The sequence below is a fragment of the Malaclemys terrapin genome, chromosome 7 (assembly GCF_027887155.1).
Source record: "Malaclemys terrapin pileata isolate rMalTer1 chromosome 7, rMalTer1.hap1, whole genome shotgun sequence".
NCBI lineage: Eukaryota > Metazoa > Chordata > Testudines > Emydidae > Malaclemys > Malaclemys terrapin.
Window position 1 is genome coordinate 79,632,556 of NC_071511.1, and position 27,271 is coordinate 79,659,826.

At 39.0% G+C, this 27,271-nt stretch overlaps 1 protein-coding gene across 6 annotated transcripts in view; it reads left to right on the top strand.

Annotated features, from left to right (window-relative positions):
• Positions 1–27,271, top strand: part of CABCOCO1 (ciliary associated calcium binding coiled-coil 1) — a 74,737-nt gene that overhangs the window by 27,521 nt on the left and 19,945 nt on the right. For 5 of the 6 annotated variants that reach the window (XM_054035772.1, XM_054035770.1, XM_054035771.1 and 2 more), the window contains exons 4-5: positions 1,178–1,322; positions 6,245–6,317. In XM_054035772.1, coding sequence (XP_053891747.1) covers positions 1,178–1,322; positions 6,245–6,317 — 218 coding nt within the window. Of the gene's footprint in view, positions 1–1,177; positions 1,323–6,244; positions 6,318–26,297; positions 26,452–27,271 lie in introns of those variants that run through there. The other variant, XM_054035775.1, reaches the window with a different exon arrangement.

Sequence of the window (27,271 nt, forward strand, 5' to 3'; positions counted from 1 at the left end):
AGGAAACATAGTCTTCTATATGCAGCCTATCCTAAACATCATCAACAATTTAAAATAGCATAAAGAAGGTGTATATATAATGCCCCATGTTTTCATTTGCTATCCTAATCTTCAACCAGTGCTTTCAAATCTTCTTTCCATTGTGGTGAGAATTGCATCTAATCTTTTACTAATATCTATCCAAACTGAAAAGAAAGATGTCTTTATCCAGGATAGTCATATCTTGTTATACAGAGTTTAGTGGACTAAGTTTTACTTTTTCACATTATTGCATCTCTTCCTTTTCCACTATAACCAAAACAAACAAATATTACCAGATATTTCAATTGGAAAGACTTAACTAGACGCCTCTGACCGAAGACTTTCTTGTTGTAACATTTATTCCCATTAGGGAATGCACATTAAGTTTTGATATTCAAGGAGAAAGAAGTAGTATAAATGGAAGTCATGAAAATCTCACATTTTGGCCTGTCTTAATCAGTTAAGAGGGAGATTTTCGAAAGCACAAATGGGAGTTAGGTGCCCAGCTCCCATTGACTTTTTATGAGAGTTGGCTGTTTGACTGTCCTTTATGCCTTTGAAAACCTGTCCTCCCAATTTGATTACATGATTACAAAAGATTGGCTCTTTTGATATGAAAACTTTTAATTCTAATAAAAAGTTAATTTATTTACAAATTTAATCAATCCTGTGTAACTGGATTAAAATTTTTAAAAAATACTAAATACCCCAGGTGGCATCTGATTCTTCTATTTCTTCTTCATGTTGCAGTGGACAGCATCACAAGTTCATGAGCAGTACCAGATATATATTTTTTAAAAGATTCATAACAGTACAAACCATGCACCTGAAATAGAATATGTCCCTGATTCTCTGGTCATGTAATTATGGTGACAATATCTGAGTAAATAAGCTACCAACTAAGAAGTTTGTGTGTCATCTACTTTTGTCCCTACAGGACAAAGTGACCATCAATGGTTTTGTGAAGGAATGTTAAGACTACTGTTATTTATAAGAATAATGGAAATAAGCAATAAAATTTGTCCAGTTTTTAAAAAAATATTCTACATGGCTTCAAATGCAACTTTTCAAACATTAAAAAAATCTCTCAGTACTGTGCCAAGAAAACATACGTCACATCTATGTTTAGTTTTTGTTCTTCTGGATTGAATTGCAGCCAAACATATTATGCTAGAAGACAACATAAAAGAACTTGGGAGAGCAATGGCTGGAATAGGGGAGTCTCATTCAGAAAAAGGTGGTGGCTTGGATTTCTTCAGTGTTGATCAAGCCAAGGCTATAATCAGTTACTTGAAGATCAGGTATTCTTTTTTTCCAATATCAGTTATGTTTATATTCTAATACAGGGGTTCTCAAACTTTTGTACTGGTGACCCCTTTCACAAAGCAAGCCTCTGAGTCCGACCCCCCCTTATAAATTAAAAACACTTTTTAATATATTTAACACCATTATAAATGCTGGAGGCAAAGCGGGGTTGGGGTGGAGATTGACAGCTCGCGACCCCCCATGTAATAACCTTGCGACCCCCTGAAGGGTCCCGACCCCCAGTTTGAGAACCCCTGTTCTAATAGTTCAGCACTGTAAAGTATCTGCCAATAAAAAGAGAGTTGTTTAGTTTAACATGATCAAACTTTGCCAAAAACTCCTGAACATTACACTAACACCCCCCCAAAAACAAAACAAAACCGCAACAACCCAAAACCATTTACTTAAGTAACAAGTCTCTGACCTCAAATGATACAACCCAACGACTTCAAAGTTTAAATTAACACTCTATCCTATTTCATGGTCTTGATGGTGAAGATTCTCTATTCTTCAACTGGGCAATTTTTTTTTTTTTTTTTGGTGAGGAATGGAGAGGGGAGGGAAGGGATAGAGTGTTATCTTAATGATTCAGTTATAAATGGAATAGTTTTAGGCCTTAGTCCAGCAGAGCACTAGATCATGTATGTAACTTCAAACCAGTGAGTAGTCCAATTGATTTCAGTGGGATTACTCACATGGTTAAAGTTATGTACTTACTTAAGTACTGTACTGGCTCATGGCCATAATGAATAAATACTAATCATTAACGTTATTTGAGAGACAAGGTGGGTGAGGTAATATCTTTTATTGGAGCAACTTCTGTTGGTGAAAGAGCTACAAGGAGCTCTTCTTCAGGTGACTTTCATCTGTATGACCTTAAGAGGAGCTCTGTGTAACTTGAAAGCTTCTCTATCTCACCAGCAGTACAAAATGTTGCTCACCCATCTTGTGTCTCAATATCCTGGGACCAGCACGACTATAACAACACTGCAAACATGACAATTATCTGATTATGTTCAAAGCCAAGTTGGGATGGTCTCATGAATGGATTAGGAAATCCAGTAGCATTTTATGTATAATGCTGTTCAAAAAATCATTAGTGTGTTGCTTTTCCTAGGCAGCCTGTACAACAGTACAAAAGAGGTCCATCACCAGCTTGCAAACTACTGCTGTTGTAAGCACAAAAAGAGATGTGGCTGCAAATAAGCAGCAATATGTATTTTTTAAATGTAACAAATGAAAGGCCGGATAGTGGCTCATCTTGCATACGAGTGCAAGAGAGTAAGGGGATGTAAGACACTCAGTATACCATACCATTTGTTTCCAGCACATGGCAGGTGGCATGCGCCACAGAGCCACTTTATCCCCTGCTTTTGCAGGTGGGCAAAAAGGGATGAGAGGTAGTGGAGACTAATACCTCCAGCACACTGAGGAGCATACACTGCACTAGGTATACACCTGTGCAGCACACTCCCTGTCTTGAGCAGTGGGGAGACGAGGTGGGGGATTCTGAAAATCTCACTCCCAGAGTACTCCAGGCAAAGTGCAAAAATGAACTGCCCCTTGCTTTGGACTAGATCAAAATGTCATGATCTAACCCTAAAATAAAAGATGTCTTGGTATTTATGAATGTCATCTTAACTTTTTACCTTTTTTTCCTTCTAAAACTTTCATATGTTTTCATGGAACAGAGGTTCTTTCATTGAAAGATCACAATGGCATTTGGGTAACTATGTATTTAGACTGATCAGGTCCATGTAGTTTGTAATGTTTTGACCTACGAGACCATAGAACTAGTCTTACTTCCATTGAAATCTTAACTTCAGTGGGTGTAGGATCATGCCCTATAACTTTACCAGTGGAATATTAATCCGGCTAACAACTAATCTGGGTGTTAATCAAGGGTGAACATGAATATTAAAAATCCTTCATAAATTGCTGAGCAAAATATATATACATACACTAAAGCACACCATTATTTCAGCTGCTTACATATTTTTTTAATAAATAAAAAATAAATTGGTAAATTTAAGCTTTGAAGTTGTTTTCAAATTATACAAACACAAAAATAACTAATTTTTGTTACATTTTTACTTAATGTATTTTCATATCTTTCTTTTACTTGTTTAATTTTTAAATTGTAGGTCTGTAGCTCTTTTCTCCTCAAAGTGAATATGTTATATTTCAGTTCAGATCAAATTTTTACAGTTGAGTTATGAACCCCTGAGATGTATAAAGGAAATAGGGATGAATGCTTAGCAATATTGGCACAAACTGTTCAGCAGCGTTCAGGTTTGGTGAAAGATGACTGTTATCCTCTTTTTCATTTTGTTTCCCTTCGCAAATACACATCAACTTATCTCTTGCCAGTTCCTTTCAGGAAGCAGTTGATCTAGGAAAATATGTCAGTCTTAATCACCTTCACTTGTTTACATGACATCATAAAAGCTCCTATCCTTTAAATAGTTACATGAGTAAAATTAATCATGTGTGCAATTGTTAATAGCATTGGTCCCCTTCCCCCCAAAAAATCAGCATTTGTAACAAGAGAAACAAAGACAAGCACATTAAATTTATATCTCTTAGAAGAAAGAGAATTTTTGTCCTTAACATAGGATTATGGGTGCAAGGTTAAAAATAGTTCCATTAAGGAATGAATTCAGAACTTCCAAAATCATCATAATCATTAATAAATAAAATGTCATATACATAAGACACAATCCACTACAATAAACCATGAAATATTTTGTGAGTATAAAGAGGATTTGATTGTTCAGCACTGTCAGTCTGGCTCCTTTCTGGGCACTTTCAGTAAATACATAAAATAAAAAGGTCTAAAACTAATGGCTAATAAGACACTAATAAGATAATTTAACTTATTAGTCACGTCTTTTGGCTGGGGTGAAAGTAACTTAAAGGACTTACCGGTACTCCAGAGTCCTGGTGGTGGTGGTGGGGATGGGAACTCAACCTGAAGAGGCGGGCTTCCGCCAGAAGAGGTGGGGCCTTTAAATTCCCAGGCGCTTTAAATCAGGATTTAAAGGGGCTGGAGCTGTGGTGGTAGCAGCACCAGGGAGCCCCGGGCCCTTTAAATCAACCCCCGAGCTACCAGCTACAGACGGGGCTGGGAGCCCCGGTGGGTCATTTAAAGGGCCTGGGGCTCCAGCTGCCACTACCACAGCGGAGCCTGGGGCACTTTAAATCACCATCGGAGGGGGCTCCTAGCTGCCGCCACTACCCCGGGGCCCCAGCCTCTGGCAGAGCTTTAAAGGGACCGGGGCTCCACTGCACTAGCAGCAGCCAGGAGCCGCTGGCCCTTTAAATCACAGCCAGAGCCGCGCCGCCGCTACCCCAGGGCTTCAGCAGCAGGGCTCTGGTGGCAATTTAAAGGGCCCCTGAGGGTAGCAGCAGTGGGAGCCCCGGGCCCTTTAAATTGCCATCTGAGCCCCGCTGCTGGAGCCCTGGGGTGGTAGCGGCGGACGAGCCCTGGGCCCTTTAAATTGCCACCCGAGCCCCCGGCTGCCGCTGCTACCCCAGGGATTTAAAGGCCCCACCTCTTCCGGCGGAAGCCACGCCTCTTCCGGTTGAGTTCCCATCTTCCCCGCCTCCCCCCCCCAGGACTCTGGAGTACCGGTAAGTCCTTTAAGTTACTTTCGCCCTGGCCAAAAGACATGTGACTAACAAGTTAAATACCTTGTTTGTCTTAAAGGGCCTGGGGTGGTAGCGTTGGACGAGCCCTGGGCCTTTTAAATTGCCGCCTAACCCCCGCTGCCGCTACCCCAGGGCTCCGGCAGGCTCCAGGGACAATTTAAAGGGCCTGGGCAATAGTAGCTACCGGAGCCCCGGACCCTTTAAATAGCCACTGGACCCCCGCTGCCACTACCTCAGGGCTCTGGGGATGATTTAAAGGACCTGGGGCGGTAGCTGCGGCAGGCACCCCGGGCCCTTTAAATTGCCCCCTGAGCCCTGCCACCTCTTCCCCAGGGCTCCAGCAGCAGGGCTCTGGTGGCAATTTAAAGGGCCCTGGGCTCCAGCTGCTGCTGGGGGCCCCAGGCCCTTTAAATTGCTGCCAGGGAAGCCAATCTGCCCTGGTATGGCGCACCGGCTTACTTTCACCTCTGCTTTTGGCGTTTACAAATGATCCACACTAAAATGTTACCAAAAATGGCAAAGGGGGTGGGGAGGGTCAGAGTCATCTGAAGGTCAAAATTATCTGAATTAGTTTCAGATAAATTATGAGGCCTGTGTAAACACAGGCGTATATCTTACTACCAGGACATGGCAGGAATCAGAGCTGAAGTATTGCAGACAAAATGTACTGTAAATGGAATGGCAGATACTGTAGATCAAATGCTCTCTCAATACCATTGCCTTGGCCTAAAGCCTGAATGAGAGAAAACTAAGGTATTAACAATTGAAAGATGGCATTAAGAGACTATCTTTGCTAACCTCTTCGTTCCTGGCTTGGAAATGGAGTGGGAGGTTGAGATGCTGGGCAGTAATTTGTGCTCTGCACAAAGTGAAAGTCCAGTTGGCTTCATTTTCTACTCCCATCTACTCTACACACCATCACCAATAATAAAGACCCTGCAGGTCAAATTATGCCCTTGTAACAATTAACTTTTGAGTCATTTTTCAGAGCAGAATATTAAGCCCCAAAATTCAGTTTCACACTGGTAGGGCTGATATCTCAAGTGTCATACTGAGTTTATTATAACTGATATGAATCTTGTAATACCTGAAATGGTTTACATTTTGTAGCTAGAATTAGAGCTCAATAAGTGTCTCTTCTTATTAGTGCTCAGGTATCCGTCACCTTGACCTAGAGAATAACTCCTAGGGTAACAAATGTGTTTAGAATACTTCCTTTCCAAAGATTTATGGTTGTGCTGGAGCTACATTTTCTTTTCTTTTTCAGTTTATTTCAACACTATAAACTATATGAATATCTTTTCCACAATCCCAGGGAAGAACTTGTAATAGGCGATGAGGTAAGTAATTTATATGAATAGAACTGATTAAGCAGAATTATTTAATGCAGCCCTGTGACATCTGTTTTATAAAGTTCAAAGCAACTTTGTCAAAATTGCTCAGGTGCTAACAATACAGAATAGCAGATTAAAGAATAAAAGTTAAATATGGTGATATAGGTCTCCAAAATGAGTTATGGGTTTAGAAAAATGTGGTTTTCTTGGTTATAATGTTAAATCTGTTGAGTTAAAAATATCTTCATGTACAGTATTTATAATAATCTTCAGGATTTTAATTAGATAATGCATGACTCCACTTTAAAATCAGTACTCAAATCACAAAAGGTTACGTACAGTAACTCCATGGTGACCAGAGTTCTAGTATACCTAGGCCCATTATTTTTAGTGGCAGCTATCAATAGATAATTATATTGATTGTATAGGAACATTTTAATTAGACATGCAAGACTTCTAAGACACTCAGGTAACAGGTAATTGTGTTGATAAACTTTGTCACATATATCTTAATTTTTATTATTGTGCATGGACACATTTATCAAAAATGCATTGTCTCAAGATTTAGCCTTTAATCAAATGTTCAGGTTCATCTGTTTATTTCTGCTTGACTCTACTAATTGAGGATATATTTCACACTAGATTGAAAAGGGTTTATGCTTTTATTTTATGAGAGGAGGCAATCAGTTGTTTTGCTAAAAAAAGGTTGAATTTTAGCTTATAAATATTAATGGAAATAAATTAAAGGGAAAAAAATGTTCAGTATTTTTCCTTTATGCTTGAAGCTGGCAGTTTGTGTTTACAAATGGTACTATCCAATTTCTTCCATGTTTCTTCTGACTGGCTTAATAAAACATATGAAAGGTTTGTTTCTTGAAGCAGTCATTAGCATTTTAGAGAATACTACATTTTACCTGTAACAGTGCAACAGGGCATGTTATCATACATTGACTGAGCTGAATCCTGGCTCCACTGAAGTCACTGGCAAAACTCCCGTTAACTTCAATGGAATCAGGATTTCACCCTCTGTCTTAATATTGTTTTATTTTTCAGTGTTAGCTAATCAGGCGAATGGTTGACTAACACTTGCATACTGGCAAAATTATTTTTAAAAAGTGAAGCTTCAGTTAAGAAATCGTTTCACCCATACATTTTGTAATTTATGAGGTATATTACATTTTTAGTGTATTATAAATTAATTGAAGATCTTTTAAAATTGTTTTTATGTAAAGCTCATTTCTGAATGGCTAAAATCAATTTTCTGAGTCAGAATGCAGCTTTTCAGTAATGGAACTGTGAATAAATGTCAACTAAACCAATGTCTACCAGCCAAAATGACACCATCTTCCTTATTAATCATTTGGTGCAGTAGGGATAAAAACTCTGGAAAAGAACACTGTCATGAATGAATGTCACCCAATTTGCCTTGGCATTTATCTAGCATCAGGACACAATTATCCTGTGACATTCAAATCCCTCCTTAAAATAAACTTATGGTGTGAAACATTCCAGTGATGATCCTCCATAGCAACAAATCTAATTTACAAAAATTTCACCACAACAAAAATTTGTACCAGTTTTGAACTTGGAACTTCCTCCGATCATCTGGTATATTATGTGCCTGCCTGTCTGTCTCTTTTAGACTGTAAGGCCCTGTGGCAGCACTTATGTGATCTTCTTTGTATTGTACAGCTCCGACCACACTTCAGTGCTTAATAAATATTGACAGTTATATATTGTTTTCTTTGTTTTCTTGCACTTACTCTAATAAGTTATAGTTTAAAGCTTTCCAGCTATTCAATAAAGTAATTTTTTCTAAATGCAAATATCTAAGTATTTGCGAGCACATGTCCTGTGATGGGAATCAGGCCCATTATATGACCGAAGGTCTCTGCTTTCAACATGATTTTATTTCCAGATTTTATCTGGAAAGCAAAGCATTACCTAGTCCCCATGTCCCTTAAACAACCAAGTAGGCTGTCTGCCTCCATTAATATTGCCTACAGGCACAGTCATGCTTCAAGCCTATTGGGCTGTGGTACCTCTAACAACAAGAGCCCAACTCAAAGCTCATCCCCCATAGAAGGAGTACAAGCCCTCCTGGTGGAGATGCCCCATACCCGTGCTCAGTAATGAGCTCTGTTTCCAGCAATGCTAATACCGATATCTGCCCTAGATCTCTTTTTAGTATCCAGTCTGAGCTTGAGTTTGGTATTTGGGGCTAAAACAATTTCCTTACTGAACAGTTGTGACAGATGCGGAAAAGGGCAAGCGGTCTAAAGCTCTCCCATCCACATAAGTGTTCTCTCCAAAATGGGGGAATCACTAAAACATATGCACCACTAGCCTCAATTGGATAGAATCAGGTGGTCTCGGTTTTGTTTTATAAGCCCTCTGCTGCTAGCAGCTGATGGAAATCCTCTTTTAGCTCAAGTGGGAAGGGTCTCTTCTTTTGGAGCTAGAGGATCTAGGTTCTGTCCTTATAGCTACTGCGAGGTTCTGAATGGTGATGGTGTGCACAATGCTCATAACCATGACATGGCTCTGGGGATATGGATTAGTTACCGTTATCTCCATTTTACAAATGTAGAAACTGAAATAAATCAGATAAGTGACTTGCTTCAGGTTACACAGCATGTCAGAGTTGGGAACAGTACCCATATCGCCTGACTAAAAGTCTAGAGTTCTAATCTCAACACATGCTTCCTCAAAAGAGACATCATTACAAGAAGTCAGAACTGAGAGAATTTTATAACAGAGATCCTTTTAGGGAAATTGGACCATGTAATTCCCAGAAGAAACTTTGAGCAATGGATTATATAAGTACTAAAGTTTATTTTTCTCTAATGCAAACAATTGTACAGTATTCTCAGTCAGATTTCATTTCTGATCTTTCACTGCAGTTATTGCTAAGTGACCATGTTACTTCTTGTGTAGAACCAATCAGGCTAGAAATGGAAAATGAATCAAGGAGGTTAAATTATTCATACATTATCACTGGTCATGCCAATTAACATAATTTCAGTTACATAAATACAACTCATAATTAGTGGTCCTGCATGGTCCAACTAATATTATAATATACTGTAGTTTTATGAAAAAAGCATAATAGAACCAACACTTTAACTCTTTAAAGGGCAGACTGCATTTGGTGGTTTATTTAAAAAACACTGATCATAATATGTTTTTGTTCTATATTTTCACTTCAGCTAAAGTATTTTGAATAATATTGGCTTAGGTGCTTATGTTGATTAGGAATAAAAGGTCAAAACTGAAAGAGAGATGAATGGTATGTCTGGTGAGGTAATAAAACACACAGCATGCATATAACCAAGTTTGGTGACTTTAGACTTGCCTGTCCAATTGTCAACCCCATTACTTCTCCTTCACTCCAGTTCTACAAAGACTGAAAAATAGGATATTCATGTATGTCTTTTGATAAACATGACACTATAAGAATTACAGAGGGGTATAAATTTACAGGATAGTTGTGTAAATGCCTTCAGTTTTTGTTTTTAACCAGTATATGGATGTTCCCCTTATAAACAGTGTTCTTGTTGTATGGTAGCTTCCCCCTTTGGGTATAGAAAGAGGCTCTAATAAGAAAATGGGTCAAATCCTTGTCTGAGGCAAATCAGCATAGCTCCATTGATGTCAATGAACACAATGTTAAAATGGCAGCACTATGAATTTTCTGGACTTGATATTTAAAAGTTTTTGGCATGTAAATATGAGTTTAATTTGTATGTACAATTGTATATACAAAATTACATTTGGTCATGCAGATACCGGATTTGTACATGCAATTGCTAAATAAATTATTTACAAAGTAGTTTCCCAATTCTTCAGTAAGAACTTATGGGGCAGATTGTTGTGCTCTACAGAGCTCATTGCAGTATCAGAGCCTAGGTGTGCAAATACAAAACTTACACTAACCTGCCTCCTTTAACTTCAAGATTTTCGTTAAGGTGTTGTTTTCCCCATACCAAGTCCAGAGATTTCGCTATCTGGGTTTGTGATTTAATGTACTTATATTAGCCTGCAAATTCAGAGAGAGCAAGTGGGGTACCAGACTAAATCTTGATATACAGGGATTGAGTGGAGTAGTTCCCATTAACACATGTCAGATCTCATAAAGATTTAAATTGTTAATACATGAATTGCATAGAAGTTTTTATTATTTTCTATTTCTGTCTTCAGTTAATTTATTTTACTTCGATAGGATGATATATTACAGCATGTCTTGTAATACTTTTCCACAACGTTTACAAATTGTACTTTACACAGTACATGTTGTTGCTCTCCGTAGTGTATATTTGGATGGAATGAGTCTAAAGTCTTTTGGGATGATGTCTGCTTTGAAACATTTCCTAACAAAAATAATGTGGTTGGTAAATCTAGTTTTATTCCTAGTTGCTCTAGCCAGCATGATGGAGTAATCTGCTATTTTATGGTCCCGAAGACTAGCTAAATTTCACTTCTTGAAGTAGTACTATACGATATCATTTTCTTTAAAGATGTCATAGTGGGTCAGGTTGCAATAACAATATTTAAGATTAAATTTAATGGCAGTGAACATTCAATATTATAGCAGTTGCTAGATATCACCCAGTACAGTTAGAGTTTCAGAACAATTTCCATTATAATGTCCTTTTTCTGTGTGCTCCTAGCTTTCAGAAAAATTAAGCTTTTGGGGCTGAATTTATCTAAGGTTGCTCTCTACCCAAATGTGATTTAAAAAAAAAAAAAAAAGTTTGAACAGTATCTTTTCTATGTTTGAGTGCAGGGAAGGGGAATATGCCTTTTATATTGTAAAAACTTCTACTACAACTCTTTTAGACAAGGCTACTCTAAAAGAGCTGAAGTTTGAAACTTGATATTGACATAATCATCATAGAACTAGTGCCCTTGATTGGGGTGAGAAATGGTTTTGATTAATGAATTCTGACCTTTTGAACTGAACATTTGCACACATTTACACACTAAACATGTATATTAGAAAATTTCCTTAAGCATATAGGACCTGTCTGCACTGCCCCACAGTTTGGAGTCCTGGAGTTTGAATAGCAGTGCACACCAAAGTGCTGCACTGTAACTCCCGTGCGTAGATGCTGTGGGCATGAATGAAAAGGTTCCTAGTTTGCATTAACGTAGTCCCCTTCAAACAGGACTACATCAATGTGCAGTAGGAACCTTTAAGTTTCACCAGCAGCATCCACACAGGGGAGTTACAGCACAGCACTTGGAAGCACACTGTTATTCGCACCTCCGTAGTCTGAACCTACCAGACAGCGTTGACCTGCCCTTAGGTTCACACTTAGCGGCACAGTGATTAGCTAGTTAAATGCACACTTTTCAAAGCTTGCTGTCTTTCTTTAAATGTTAATGTCTTTTACTTGGCTTTGTTTTGTAGGTATCACTTCAGCCAAAACATCAAAGCAAATTGAAGAAAGTACATTCAGTAGTTTTACTGTACTACTATGATTGTTTAAAGCTAGGAGGTTGCACACTTTGTAGCTGTGTAAGCCGAGCTTCTTGTACGTTCTGCGTATCCTTGCATTCCTCCATTCTCCACCACAGACACCCTGTTTGCCACTCCTTGTTTTTCAAGTACTCCCTACAACCTGCTAACCACCTCTCTGCTATGGTCTCTCTGTGCCCCCCATCCAGGGTCTCCCATACCAGGGTCTCCTCTTCTCCCCCATACCAGCAGCTCCTTATACACACTCATCCCACCTTCCCCCAGGCCCTTCATTCCCTTCCATGGCAGGATCTGTGTGTGCGCCTCTACCCCTCTTCCCTCCCAGGTAGGGGCTCTGTGTGCCCCCCCTTCCCTGTTGTCAGATTCCTCCAATCTCTCCTCATCAGGAGGTTCTGTGTTCCCCCTCCATCATGGCGGGGGATCTGTATGCATCTCATTCCGCTTTTTCCCATCCTTCCCTCCTTCTTCCCATATCAGGATATCCCAATCTCTCCCCCACCAGAGGTACTGTGTGCCCCACATTCCCTCCTTCCCTGCCACGCCAGGGGTTCTGTGCTCCCCCCGCCTCCATCACTGTGGTCCCCATTCTCTGTCTCCCATACCAAGGGTTCTTTGTGCCCCCTTCCTCCTATTCTAGGGTTTCCCATTCTCCCTCACCCCCATGCTGGGGCTGTGTGCACACACTCCTTTTCCCCTTCTTACCATTTCCTCTTCTCTGTCCCTCCCTCCCCCCGCCGATTATTATTTTTTCTGTCTGAGAGAGAAATCATTCAATGTGTCAGCATGTTAACCTCTATTGGAAGGAGAAGCAGTGATTGTTATAAGGGTAGTGTTATGCTGGAAGGTGTTAATGGCCGACATCAACTGGTTAATTGATCTATATATAATTGCACAGGTGCTTGAGGCTATGGCTGTGTTAAAGAGGTAGGAGGAGTTTCATGTGTCCACTGTCACCCTTCCAGTTTTCTAACTTTTCTCCAAATCAGTATGGGTTCCGGCCATTGATGCCTAAAATATTCCCTGAAATTTTGGAATTGGTCAAATGCGGCATTTAAAAGTTATTGAGTTACTGACAGAGAAGTAGTGTTGAGTTTAGTGTAAGCCCGTCACAAGCTTAGCAGTACTTTATTGACCAGGAGACCTTTCCAATGGTGAAGCTAAGTAGCTCGAGGTAAAGTGATTGGATATGAATTTTGTTTGCTTCTCTAGTGTTTCTGAATGGGTTACTTTGTGTCCTTCGGCATTCTTAATGGCTTTTTTGACTAGTTCTATAATTAAATAGAGCTGCGCGGGGGACAGTAATTATCTTTTGCGGAGGTGCTCCACCCACCACTAATTATTTTTCATACACTAGTCAAGTAAAACAACAAAAATGCTCCCAAAATACAGTGACCCATTCAGGAAGAGGTGGGAAACGCAGCTTCCAGGTTCTTGGCTCCCCACTAGCCTGCCTGCTGAAGAGGCAAGCAGATGAGCTATGAGGCAACCAGACAGGTTTCAAAATCTGCCTGGTTTCGAACAGAATGTCATGAAAATAGAACCATTTCTGTGAAACATTTCACTTTGGATGAATCAGCAAATTCTGACAAAAATGTTTTGTCAAAATTTTTCCAACCAGCTCTTAAAAAAATAAAAAAGTAAAATTGGAAATAGTGAGGAATCTGTCAAAAAGACCAGAAACATCTTATTTGAATCTAGACTGACATCAGTATTTAGTTAAAATGCCTCAGCAAGGACAGCATGGATGAACAAATTGTTCAGGGGGATATAGTCGTTCACATTTAGGTCACCAGTTTAAATTCAGCCCAAGTTGTTTAGTGATTGACAGTTGATACCATCTGCTTGCTATTTGGCATCCAGTGTGATATCATTTGGTGGTTACAGTCCAGTCTGCAAGGCCAAGTGTGCACATTGCAGATATCACCACCACAGTTGTTGCTAATTGGTAATTATACCTAGGCAATTATTGCACACAAAGATTCATGAACATTTGTTGTAATGGAAGTCATGAATTTGTGTAGCAGCTTTTGTGACTCCCATTTACTTGCTTTTCATGTGAATTTGTGCAACAAAAATTGTGTTCACAAAAATATTTCTGGAACAGGAAAGTGTTGTGGTTACTCATGCAAATGCATCTTCACATGTGAATATCCATATGACATGTTTACACAGCCATCTTGAAATCTCATCGTGAGTTTGTTGCGAATAGAGACCTTCTTCACTAAGACAATATTGTTTTTTAACGATAAATGGTTTTTAGCCTGTGCATATATTTTCATCTCTAACAACCTTTATCCATTTAGCTATGAAGAAGAGTTAACAGATTCTTCATATTTACAATAATAATAAGATCTCAGTAATAAAGATAGGGTAGCAAAAACTCTTAAAATGCTCCAGAAAGTTCAGTGTGTCCTCTAAATTTCACCTTAATATTTATATGTGGTTATATGTGGTCATATGTTACAATGGAGAATATCTCTACCTAACATTGGATCTACAATTTTTAAGCATTTAATTGATATATATATCTTGTTTGTAACCTCATCAAAACTCATAACATGATTTAAATAGTTATCATACTTGAATTTTGTATGGTGTGTTCAGTTGATATGTGCAGTAACTTGTATTTATACATAAACCTTAGCAATGAAAATAGTTTAAATTTCAATAAAAAGATAATAAATATGAGTGTGTGTGTGATATATAAAATTTATCTTAAAAGTAAGAGTCTCCAAAGTTAAACAGTTGTGGTCTGTTAACAATCTAGATTGTTGGCAAGTCTTTAAACTCACTAATCAAAACATAAAAAGACAAAGGAAACTTTTTTTTACAATGCAAGAATCCTGAACAAATTTCAAATCCACTTCACCTAGCCATGTTTAAAATGTTGCTTTAGAGGGATAAATTATTCTTTCTCTCACTGGGGAGATGAATTTTATCGGTAGGGCAGTGAGCTCTGAATAGGGACCGACTTTTCCATCTTTGTTATAATTTACGTATTCTGTTTGTGCAGAGGGCATTTTTGATGATATTCTAATTGTGAACTTTTCAAATTATTTCATGTAATTTTGTTTAGAGGGAAAAAAGTGGGTAGCTTCTTTCAACTTAATTGATATTTTAGCTAAGCTTGAAAATGGCAATTCTTTGTATTGGATTGCATTTTTTACCAATTTACAGATATGTAGACTTTTTAAAGGTCTAGTTATGTATATGGAAAATTAAGAAAGCAACTGCTTTATCTGGAGTTTTGAACTTCAAATATTTCACTTTCTGTGTTTAATTAAATTAATCAACCTGCCAAAATGTACCTGTGCAATGTTGTTTATACACCATTTGAGTCCCACTTAACCATTTAAACTAAATGGTTTAAAAATGGGTCATAAATAGTGCATAATTTTTGTATGGACTGTCTGTATGAGAGGGACTTTCACCAATAGTGCTCAGTCACAGGCCCCATATATCAAAAGATCGAGGCACATAAATCCAGATAGGCCGTCTGAATGCACTGTGCACCTGGTGTGCAAAGAAGAGGGAACCTGTACCATTAATACAACAGGGAGCTGCCAGTCTGCCCAAGGAGAAAAATTCATATACATGATCTCTCTGCCCTATGCACATCCCCAAACAGAGTGAGTGGCCAAGAAGAACATGGGAAGTATTCCAACCTTAGAGCTGTAGTAACCCAAGAGCAGCGCTTTTGATGGGAAGGGAAAGGACTGGGTCCAGATTCTTATTCTCTGTCATTGTTGAGGAAAAACTGATTTTTCAGGGAGGTGGTGATAGTGAACTGTGGCTTTTGGACTCTCTATTCTTGCCCCAAACCTCTCCGCCATTGCCATGGAGGTTGGGTTATATCAGCCCATTGGGCCTGGCTTGGTCTTAGCTGAGGTCCATTTCGGAACTGTCAGCAAACCTGCCTAATTTCTGGCTTTGGGCATTTCTCTTAGGTTTACAGGACTGCTTGCAAAATCTCAGAGCTTGTAGTGTGATCACAACTACCGCACTCATGAAAGTGGCATGTAATAGATTAAAGGAAGATGAAAGTTGGGTCTTTGAAGGCAGGCTGAAAAGAAGACAGCTCTTGGATCCTTGAACTCCAGTGTTGTCAGAATACACTTAAAGTAGCAAAGAGATTATTCTCCTGATTTATCCTTTTTCAGTTTCCCATAGTACTGTGGGCATATACAGTTCAGCCTAGTAATCCTATTCAGTCTGTCCTCAACTGACTTATTACTCACTAGGTAGGAATCTTCTTACCCACTGGAACGTCATTCAATGTCTCCCCTTACACCATTCCCTAGTGCTTGATGCCCTTGTATACAGCAATAGATAGAATCTTTTACTGTGACCCTGGGATGGGGAGGGGTTGAGTGGCTGTATAAGCATTATGTGGACTCCTTGAAGCTGCTTTTGCACTCAAGATCTGCTTTTTTTGTGACTGCAGAGCCTAGATAGCCTGCACAGCTTCTGGAGGTTCCATGCCATGGATGGTGTTGGGCCAAAGATTGGACCACATCCTGTCCTGAATGTGCCCATTTAAATTCTAGTAACCTTTATCCTGTAATATTCAGTGTTGTGTTTCATGCTAGTCCTGCTGACCTTTTGTGGCAGATTCTGCACTAAGCCCCCCATATAATACTGAGAAAATATGCCGTAGGAGATGATGTTGACACTTTTAAAACACACATTTTAGGGCCCATGTTTTTTACGCTATTTATATACAAGTGTCCTATTTCCACCACTTCAGATATATCCTGTAGGTGTCAAGAGTTTCATTGGCTTTCTGTTCTGCCCAAAGAGCACTGCCTGCTGCATACCATGGTAGTGGGTCAGTGGTGTATTTGAATGCGGGCTGCAAATACAGCATGGGAATTTCTTTTTGAACTGCACAGTATAAGGTAATAGCATAATTCTTAAGCAATAGATGTATAGAGTACACAGTATTCTACTTCCATTGAGGTAAGATGATCCAAATGTTGTTAGAATGTTGAAAGCATTCTATGCTGAATTTTGGATTGGCAAAACTTCCAGCAGTTTTGGACACTGGGCTGTTGGAATTCATGACTGTGTCTCATAGACTCAGACTTTAAGCCATTTAATGCATTTTACGTGTTGTGGATACAGGCTTGGGAGATGTTGACGTGCACCATTGAAACTGTACTTAGACTCCATATTAATTAAGCTTTGCCTCTTGTTTCATTTAAAAAAAAGGGGGAGCTAGGGTGAAAGGGTAACTTCTTAATTCTTCTTATAGTTCTTTGAATATCTGCCGAATACTCTCACTTATTTTTTCTCACATAGAATTCCTTTAGTATTCATGATGTCCATTTATCATTTTAATTTTTATCTGTTATACATTCAGGCCCCTTAATGATCCTTCTTTGTTCTAACAAATTTTGCTAGCTTTTGTATTCTCCACGAGTTAGGAATTAGTTGAAGGTTTACCTTTGGAAAAATGCTAAATTACCTGTAATGATGTAACTTCAAAGGAAGCATTTAATGTAGTTCTACTCTGACCCATTCTTGTTTTTGGAAATTATATATATGTATTTTTTTTTAGTATTACTATTGTCTGCTGACCCAGATTAAAAGGAACTGATGGCTGGAGGCAAGGTTGCTCTTTTTTTTTTTTTTTTTTTTGCCTTTTATTTTTTTAAACTCTTACCAGAGGTGCACTATAGTGCCCTCATGTGGGAATTCTAAAAACATAATTACATTCCAGTCTTTCTGAGAATGGGAGCTCTGAGGCAAATCCTGTTCACACTACTCATGAGAATAGTTCCCAAAAGGATTTTTTACCTTTTGTCCTTTTCTGCTGCACTTGCAAACAAAACTATCTGAATTACTACTGAAATGTAAAATAATCCCCTTTTCATTGATGCCCTGAAATAGCAAAACCCAATGAGAGAGGTTAAAAACAGAATCTTAGTCTTATCTCTGCATTTCCTAGCTTCTGCTGGTGTAACTCAAATTCCTACTATTATTAATGGTATTTTTATGGCCCTATATTTAATAGGCTCTCCTTATTCTGATCAAACCTAAATTAAATGGTAAGTAATAAAGGAAAAAGGGTACACAATCAAAGTACTAGAAGTAATTGGTCAGCCCAAGCATTGCTAGAGCTATGTAATGAGTTGGGGTACAAAACAGGGCTTTGATGTCAGTCATAAAGTTCATAGCCTCTAAAACTGACAATGAAAACACATAGCTACTTTAGCATATTTTTCTGTGAATTTAAATGACAAATTATTGTATATATTGAATATCAGAGCACCAGAAAAATCATACACCATGGATAGACTTTATTAATTTAAGACACAGATGACAGACATTAGACAAGCTTAGAAGTCTGACAGACTGAGTCTTGGTGTTTGACTAGTGCAAGAGAAAATGAGAATTTGTCTTTTTGTAGATTATTTTTCTCCTTCATAGTATAGTGTACATTAAATAAACTAATACATATGAAACATACACATTAGAATAAAATTTAAGTCTGGAATGATGCAACTTATTTGGAGAAAAGATTTCAGAAGGATTGTACAAGAAATACAGCCCCTAAGACATAGCATATCAAATATAATAAAATGGGGGAAACTGGTTTGCTCAGAGAATTAGTAATGAGATTATAGGGTTTTTCTCTGCTTAGTCACCATTTTGAATTTGGAGTAATTGTTCAGCAGACTATGTGAAATGAGCTGCTTTCCACCCACTTTCTAATAAAGGTCATTTTTTTTAAAAACCTGCTCTCACCAATTTGCTAACAAACAATGAAATTTGGAAACCCAGGAATTGCTTGACCATGATGGTGCCTCCAAGATCAATTTGTACAGGACAAGTGAATTTTTTTTTCCTAATTCCCCCTGTACTCTTCCCACATGTTGTGGGTGTGAGCACAGACAGATTAGTGTGAATATTAACAAAACACATCATATGGTGTGACATTTACCCAGGTGCAAAGGACCCACATAAGACTGTGCTGGGTGGAGGGGGGAAAGGACTGCTGCACTTCCTGGGCATCAGTTAAGGGTGTCTCTGAGGCAGCTCCAATAAGGGTCACAGAGTTTATGGTGGGGGGAGGAACCAGACTCTGGAGGGCCTTCTGGAGACCCAGTGGGCCCAAACCCCTGCATGCTGTTCCTCATAGGAAGGAAGAGTGGCTGTGCAGAGTTTGGGTTGCAGCCTCACAGGTTGTCTGTGGGTTGCGTGAATTCTATCTTCCTTTGTCTGGTTTAGCATGCTGCACAAAGCCCAGATTACACAGGATTTGTATGGGGAGGGATGAATTTCACCCACTATTGCAGCTATTTGGGAAAAAACTGTTGAGTATTCAACAAGGATCCAACTGTGCCACCATCATTCATGTTGACTAGTATCTTATCCCATGAGTAGCCCCAACAATGTCAGTGGCTGTTTGCAGAGTAAATTACTGTACTAACATTGTGAGTAAAGGTAGCAAAATCAGGCCCCATGTTAGAATCCGTACAGATAATTTAAACACAAGGATGATCTCACAAGAATGCAAAGATCCCTAGTTTATAGTCTCTCAAAATGCTAGTGCAGCTTTTTGCTCAGGATAGGAGAAAGTGGTGTAGTAGTTTATCTTTATAGATCATTCCTGAAGAAGACCTCGTATTCCAAACACTTTTTTATTAATTTATATTGTTTATTTCCAGCTGTAACAGAGTGGCTTGCCCCTTAAGTTTTGGAGGCCTGGGGCCAGCCAGCTCTGATTACTAAGGAGGCATATCTGGGAGAGAGGAGACGATTTCCCCATAAATGTAATCAGGAAGCTGCATGGAGAGGGGGAAGCGTAGGATACTGTGGGGAGTGAAGAGGCTCCTACAGGAAAACCCTGACAACCAAGGGGATTTGGGGGCTGGAGCTCAGTGAGCAGGAGGCTGTTGTGGGAAACCCTGACTGGGTTTGGGCCTGGAGGCCAGTGCTAGGAAGAGCTGGGAGGATGGGCTGTGAAAACAGACTGGCACAGAAGAAGACACCAGAACTAAATATTGACTTTTTGGTTGTTATGGGTTTTCTTGTGGGACCCTGAAGATTAAGTTCTTTTTCTGTTATTCAGCCAGCCACTGGCGGGTGTGATAGTAACCCAGAGACAAGCCTTTGTGCTTAAGGAAACCTGAAGGGGGGAGAAACAGAGGCAGGATGCAGCTAAGTGACCTCTGGCCATGAGGGGGTGCTCAGTAAACAGTAACCCTATTAAATCAGCATTAAATTAAGGTAACTGTGATGTTTAGTTTTCAACATTAAAAGAAGGTTGCAGTAGAATTTATAGTAAAAATTATATTTGTTAGTATACATGTGTAGCATTTAAATTCTTCTTGGATAGACTAAAGTAAATTTCAAGTAATGGCAAGTAAATTTAAATAACAGAGCCATAATTAAATACTTTCATGCCTTTGAAAATATTTTAGCCCTGATTTTTTCTTTCCCTGCCCCCTTATTTTTACTGGCTTTAATTATCCATGATCAAGGGAGGAGGAGTATACTGCTATTGCAATATTTTCTATAGCAGAACAGTGCCAGAATGAAATATTTGTCTGTGTACATTTGCCAACTTGTTTTCATTCTTTTCCTCCCCCATCACTCCTTATATTCTGGGAGGGACTGCTGATTGGTGCACTGGATCAAGGACAGTGCAAAATTAGTACAGCAGGAAACTTTGAGATGTTTAAATAACTTTTGCAATAGAAGTAGGCTTTTTAACTAACTTCAGAGTGAAGTTACTATATTTCCAGAGTCTTGTAAAACTGAGACAGGAGAGCTGGATGCCAGTGTTAACAAAAATAGAATTCACCAAATTCTTTATGGCTGTGTTTAACCTCTGTTCCTTTAATCATATGCACAGCAGGGAAAAGGGATGTGCTAAAACAATTTGTTATGTATAAAGCAGCGGACATTTTTAGCTACAAACCACACTGCCAGTTGGAATCAAACAATAAGGCCAAATTTATTTAATTTTTTAATGAATTTTGAGCTAAGTTGTCCTTTTAATTACATTAATCGGGCAGGCTTCCACATTGCAAGCCTTCGGGCTAGAAGTGCAATTTAAATCCTTTGTACTAAATATTTCAAAACTTTTGAAATAGATGAAATGGTTTAACATTTGCTTGATTTATATTTCACTAACACACACAATTTTTATAATTCAGCTTTTATCACTGCAATGTGGTGCCATGACAAAATAAAGAGAACAGTAGTTTTGCATAAGTGTTTATATAATACATGAGATGTATATAAAACTGGACCAGCATAGGGGACTGGATTACTCAAGGGATTAATATTGATCTAGAACCTTTTACCTCAAGTCACTGGTTCAAGCCCAGATGAGTAGTGATTGAAAGTTATTGAAGTCTGAAGCTGTTTGGTAACCTATGCAAAATGAACATGTGGTGTCAGTCAAGATAAGGAAAAGATACAACCAGTCTAGTAGCAGAAAAGAAGGTGGGTGCTTCAAGGGATTGAGAAGAGGTGGAACAGAGAGATGGAAACCTGGTATCCTTGTCTCTCTCCCCTCACCTTGGAATCCTAAGCGGCTATACTCTTTTTAGATATGGTCTCATCAGATTTCGTAGCTAGGTAAGATTGAAATGGGTTGATGCTTGGTTGGAAACTTTCCCAAAAAAACCTTCAGGTGTTGTAGTAAATGATTGGTGACAAAATAAATAGTGAACCAATGCCATGATTTGGTGGTGGTAGGGATTGCATGGCAGGATCTGTTTGAGAAGATATAAAACTGATGTCCTGAACACTTATCATTAGCTCAAGGACACAAATCACAAAAGTAAGTGTTAACCACAATGTCATCCTGCTATATTCCAAATGAGTAATTACAACCTTCCTAGAGTAATTCCTCTGTAAATACAACTGGTTGAGGTAGGTATTCACTCTCTCCATCTTTTTAAATAAAATTAACATGGCTCATATTTAATGGATTAAAAACTGGCTGACTGATAGGTCTCAAAAATGTAATTAAACTGGGAATCCTCATTGAGCATGTGTACTTCTAGTCGGGTCCTGCAGAGATTGGTTCTTGACCCTACCCTATTTCAACATTTTTACCAACGAAGAAAGAAAAAATCATCACTGATAGTTTGAAGATGGCACAAAAATTTGGAAGAGTGGTAAATAATGAAGGGGACAGGTCACTGATACAGTGATTTGGATCATTTAGTAAACTAGGCTCCAGTAAACAAATATGCATTTTAATATGGCTAAATATATACATCTAGGAACAAAGACTATAGGTAAGGCTATGATTTTTTCGTGGAATTTGTGACTTCTAGCAACCTCTGTGAATTCAGCCCTGTAGGCCGGGAGCTGTAGGATATCCTGCCTCCAGGGGGACCCCACAGCTCCCCATGCCCACGGGTACTGGGGCCTCCCCAGAGTTCTCAGCTACCGCAGTTCCTGGCTGCCGTGGGTGGCGGGGCCACAGCTCCTGGTCGCATCGGGCAGTTGGGGCTCCCCGCAGCTCCAAGCCGCCACAGGTGGCAGGGGCAAAGCTCCTGGCCAATGCGGGCTGCCAGAGACCTGGGAGCTCCATGCCAACGCAGGCAGCAGGGCCCCCAGAATTCCGAGCTGCTGTGGGCACCAGGGGTCTTTCAGAATTGCCATGGGTGGCGGGGGCACCCTGGAGCTCCAAGCCCCCACAGGGGGTGGGGGCCCCCAGAGCTCGTAGCAGCCCCCACAGCTGCCCAACCTCTGTAGGCTGTGTAGGAACCCTACAGCTGGGCTCCCCGTTTTGTTAGGGATATTTTTAGTAAAAGTTAGGGACAGGTCATGGGCTTCCATGATTTTTTTTTTTTTTTTTTTTATTGCCCATGACCTATCTGACTTTTACTAAAAATATCCGAGACAAAATCTTAGCCTTAAATATAGGCCATAATTACAGAATTGGAAGTATGTCCTGGGAAGCAGTGACTCTGAAAAAGGGTTTTGGTGTCTGGTGGATTATCAGATGACCATGAGCTCTTGGTGTGATGCTGTGGCTAACAGAGTTAATGTAATCCTTGGATGCATACATAAGAGTTTGAAGTCAGAGTAGAAAATCACTCGAAATTGCGCTGTTCTGTTCATTCCCTCTGACACATCTGGCACTGGCTACAGTCTGAGACTCACTACTAGGTTACAAGGATCATTGGTTTGATACAGTATGGCCATTCTTATGTTCTTAAATTGAAACTAGACAAATTCAGACTGGAAATCAAGTAATTTTTTAACTATGAGGGTAATTAATCATTGGAACAGATTACCAAGGTCATAGTGGATTCTCCATCACTGACCATTTATAAATCAAGGTTGAATATTTTTCTAAAAAGATATGCTCTAGGGATTATTTTGTGGAAGTTCTATGGCCTGTGTTATACAGGAGGTCAGACTAGATGATCACCTTGGAATCTATAAATATGAATCTGCTGTGTAGTGCTAACTGTGATTGGTGTTTAAACGCTTCCTTTCAAGAGGTGACTGCATTCCAGTGATGTGATTTCTTTTTGTAAAGCTTGTGAAAGATTTAGGATCTCTGGATGAAAGGCACTATGTAACATGTCAGTTATTATTATTATTAGCCACTTTATATTTAGCTGTCCAAAATAATTTGTTTCTGTACAATTTATTAACAATATCTTGTTTTTGCCCTTCTAACTATGCATGATTTAAATGAAAATAGCTATTGCCCCACAGGCTGTATACTGTCCTTAAACTAGGTTAAGCATGGGACCCAGGGCTCTTTGGGTGAAATTTTGGCCCTAGTGATGTCAGTGGTAAAATTCATGTTGATGTTGATAGAACCAGGATTTTACCCATTATAAAGATGCGCTAGCTCAGTTACCTGACTGCAGTGTGGCCCCTTCCTGAGTGACCTCACTTGGGAACATCTAGTAAGATAAATATGAATGCAAAAGAAAATTAGCACAATTATACTGGTTAGAGAGCTGTAAAGGTTTTGAAAAACATTGAAGGAAATGGGGTTAGGTGAGGAGAAAATGGATGGGGAGAAAAGCAATGTGATGGGGGGAGGGCAGGAATTTGTGCAAAAACACAAAAATGGAGGGGAGGCAGGGGACTTGTTTTATGTCCTGGGCCCTGTAACTCCTGACTACAGTTCTTGTGTCCAGATGAAATACTTCTGCAAGATAATGTTTATTAGAAGGTAAATAATTACATTTTAATGTATCCACAAACTGAAAATATTTGGCCATATATTTATATTTCAAGTGGGATTTTCCTTTGGCTTTTGGTAATTATTGAGGGAAGAACAAACTTTGTGACAAATAGCTATCTGGAGCTATTGAATTCCCCTGAAGCATTAGATCACTTATAGATAATTGCATTGATTTATGATGGGGAAATTTTTAGCAGATCTTGCTGTCAAATGCTGATATGTAGCTAAGTACACTAAGCCCAATATAAGTATCTGTTGAACTTTCTGAATTTTGGTGTAATGGCCCAATCCATGCTTGTTTTCATTAAGAAGGTATAGCTCAAACACCCTCTTTTGAGGGGACTAGATGGCATATGGGATTAATATATTAACCTATTACTACATGAGAGTAGAGTTCCCGATCTAGCTATTGTCTGTCACAAAAGAAAATGAGTTTGGTCTATACAAGACCCCAACCATATTCTGTGAACATGTCAATACCGCTCAAATGCTTTCTTTATGGCAGTCTCTAAGAAATGCCCTGGGCTGAAGCTGTGGAAGTGCTAGGGATCAAAATTAAGGGCTTGTCTACACGGAGGGGTAATGCACACTTACAGAGGCATGATTGAGGAGCTGTAATGGGTTGTGCATTAATTGCTCTGTATAGACCCTGCTGGTGTGCATTAAAAGTTGCCTCATGCGCTTTAATGAAGTATTGTTTCAAACAGTACTACACTAAAACACATTAAGGAGCTTTTAATCGAAACTACTAGCAGGGTCTACACAGCCCCAGTTAACGCAACACGTTAGTGCACTTTAGAAATAATACCCCTGTAGTGTGCATTGCTGTTCCTTGGAGACAAGCCTTGAGATGCATTGTCAATAGCTTGCTTGCACAGCGCCATTCCACATTATGCCTGTCTCAAATCACTACAATTAATCCTTCACTTTGCAGCATGAATTTTTCACCTCCAAATTTTAATAATACAAAAATTCTTGTTGACATAAAAGGTATGTGTTGAAAATTGACTAGATTTTTAGTGCTGTTATGAAGAGAAAACAATAGATGGCCAGCTTTAATTTACAAAAATTCAATGCAACTCACAGTGGCCTACAGTATTTGTGTTTTCTGGGTTTTTAAAAATAATATATGGGTCCAACAAAACTTTTACTTTTAAAAATATTAGTGCATCAGCTATATTGGAAAAGGCTGAAATTGTTCAAATGAGCTCAGTAAAACAATTTGGACTACAATTCCCGGAATGCTCATGAAACTGACATGCCTACATATTCTTAGTCATAATCCATCATTCTGATTTCAAATCGATGGGTTATGACTTTCTGATGTCAGATCTGTGAGTTAAGGCTTTTTTGAGTACAGCTTGCTATTCAGTTATTGCCTCTATCCATATATTATAAATCATTACTTCTTCACCATGCAGTCAGCAGTTTCTGTTTCCTAACATTCTAAAGCATACTTGTTTAGTCTTTGTTATGTTCACAAATGCTGCACACAGAGAATCAAAAATAGTGAGTGCTTACCTAGTAGAAAAATAAAACCTCTATCACAACAAAAAGTTTATGGAATATCCTGGGTTCCTATTTCTTGTTAAAATAGAGAATTAAATTTAGGTTGAAATAACTCTTCTCCAACCTGCACAAATAAAAACAATAATAAATTAGCACAACAGTTGTGATAGATATCAGATTTCTTTTAGTTCACACAGCTAACTTCTTGCAGGATGACACTTTTTCTGATAAGTGATCTTTATAAGGTAGATCTGCTTCTGATTAAATTTAGAGAGACAAGGTGGATGAGGTAAATCTATTGTTGGACCAACTTCTGTTGGTGAAAGAGAAAAGTTCTGTTGCACCTTCAAGAGCTGAAGAAGAGCTCAAAAGCTTATCTCCTTTACCAACAGATGTTGGTCCAATAAAAGATATATTACTTCATCTGCCTTGTTTCTCTAATATCCTGGGACCAACACAGCTACAACAGCATTGCAAACAACAATGGAAGATATCTGATTACATTTGACATTTGCTAGTGTGCTGGTTTAGGTCATACTGCGTATGTATCAGTTGCTATTATATTGGAGTCCTGTTAGATTAATTCCTTATAGAGTAATAAACTTACTTTCAGTGCACAAAATGGTAGACTACAATAGAAAACTGATCTCATAAAAGTACATATCAGTTACATTAATATATTTTATATGTGCCAAATCAAGACAATGGCCTTGGAGCACAGATCTTATTAAAAAGAATACATAGCAAAATAAAAGATCACCTGCAGTCCTTAGGTTAAGTGCAACTGAACCCTGTTGTGTTGTGACCTCAACAGGTTTCTCAAGTTAAGGAGAATTGGACCTGGTCTGTATTTGGATGGGAGAAGTCCAGATTCTACAGCAGCCTGAATTTTCTTTGGTGTTGATGATTTTTCATTGTACCGTTTTCCTCTGAATTGCTATCATAAACACATGTCCAAATGTTGTGCTAGTGGTCACTGTGCTGCTTTTAGAGGAGACTAAAAATTAGAGAGGCAGTGTAGTCTGATGAATATAGCACCCGAGACTGGGGTTAGAGTTCTGGCTCCATCACTGACCTGCAGTGCTTTCTTTCCAGAGGCTATAAACAACTGTAGATGCCAGCAGTTATAAGTTGCAACACAACTCTTTCTAAGCAAGCACATTTATTCTTAAGGTGAAAGCATTGGAGAGAAGATATTTAAAAACAATAAAAAAAACATACACATATGCTAAAAAGCTTCCCAGAGGTTACCCTAACTCCAGCCTTGGGACTAGTAGGTGTCAGTCCTTCAAAACACACAAATGGGTTTTCCTCAGGGTTACAAGTTCATAACTGTCTCAGATTCAAAGCCAGACCAACCATGAATAGTTCTTTTTTTCCCCTTATGCAGCTCAGGCCTTTGATCTTGGCCTCAGGTAACAGGTGATCAGCCAGAGAAAGGCCCACTCCTCAGGGCATAGCTTCAAAAGGTTGGGGTTTTGCATAACCAGAGCTTTGGAATTTGCACTCACATCCCTCTAGATATTTCCCAGGAAATCCACTTCACATGTATTGTCCCAAAAAGTCCATTCTTGTGTGGCACGTTGTTCAGTGTAGTCCTTTGATCATCTAGGCTTTACACCACATCTCCCCCCTACAGAGCTTATGTACAATTCTGGCCCACAGTAATATATAAACTTTGCATGTAGTAAATGGACCCGAAGATACTTAATTCAATAAGATTTTCAACGATATTGCAGGAAACTGCTCTATCTGTGACACACACACATATCATCCACAGGGTGTGCA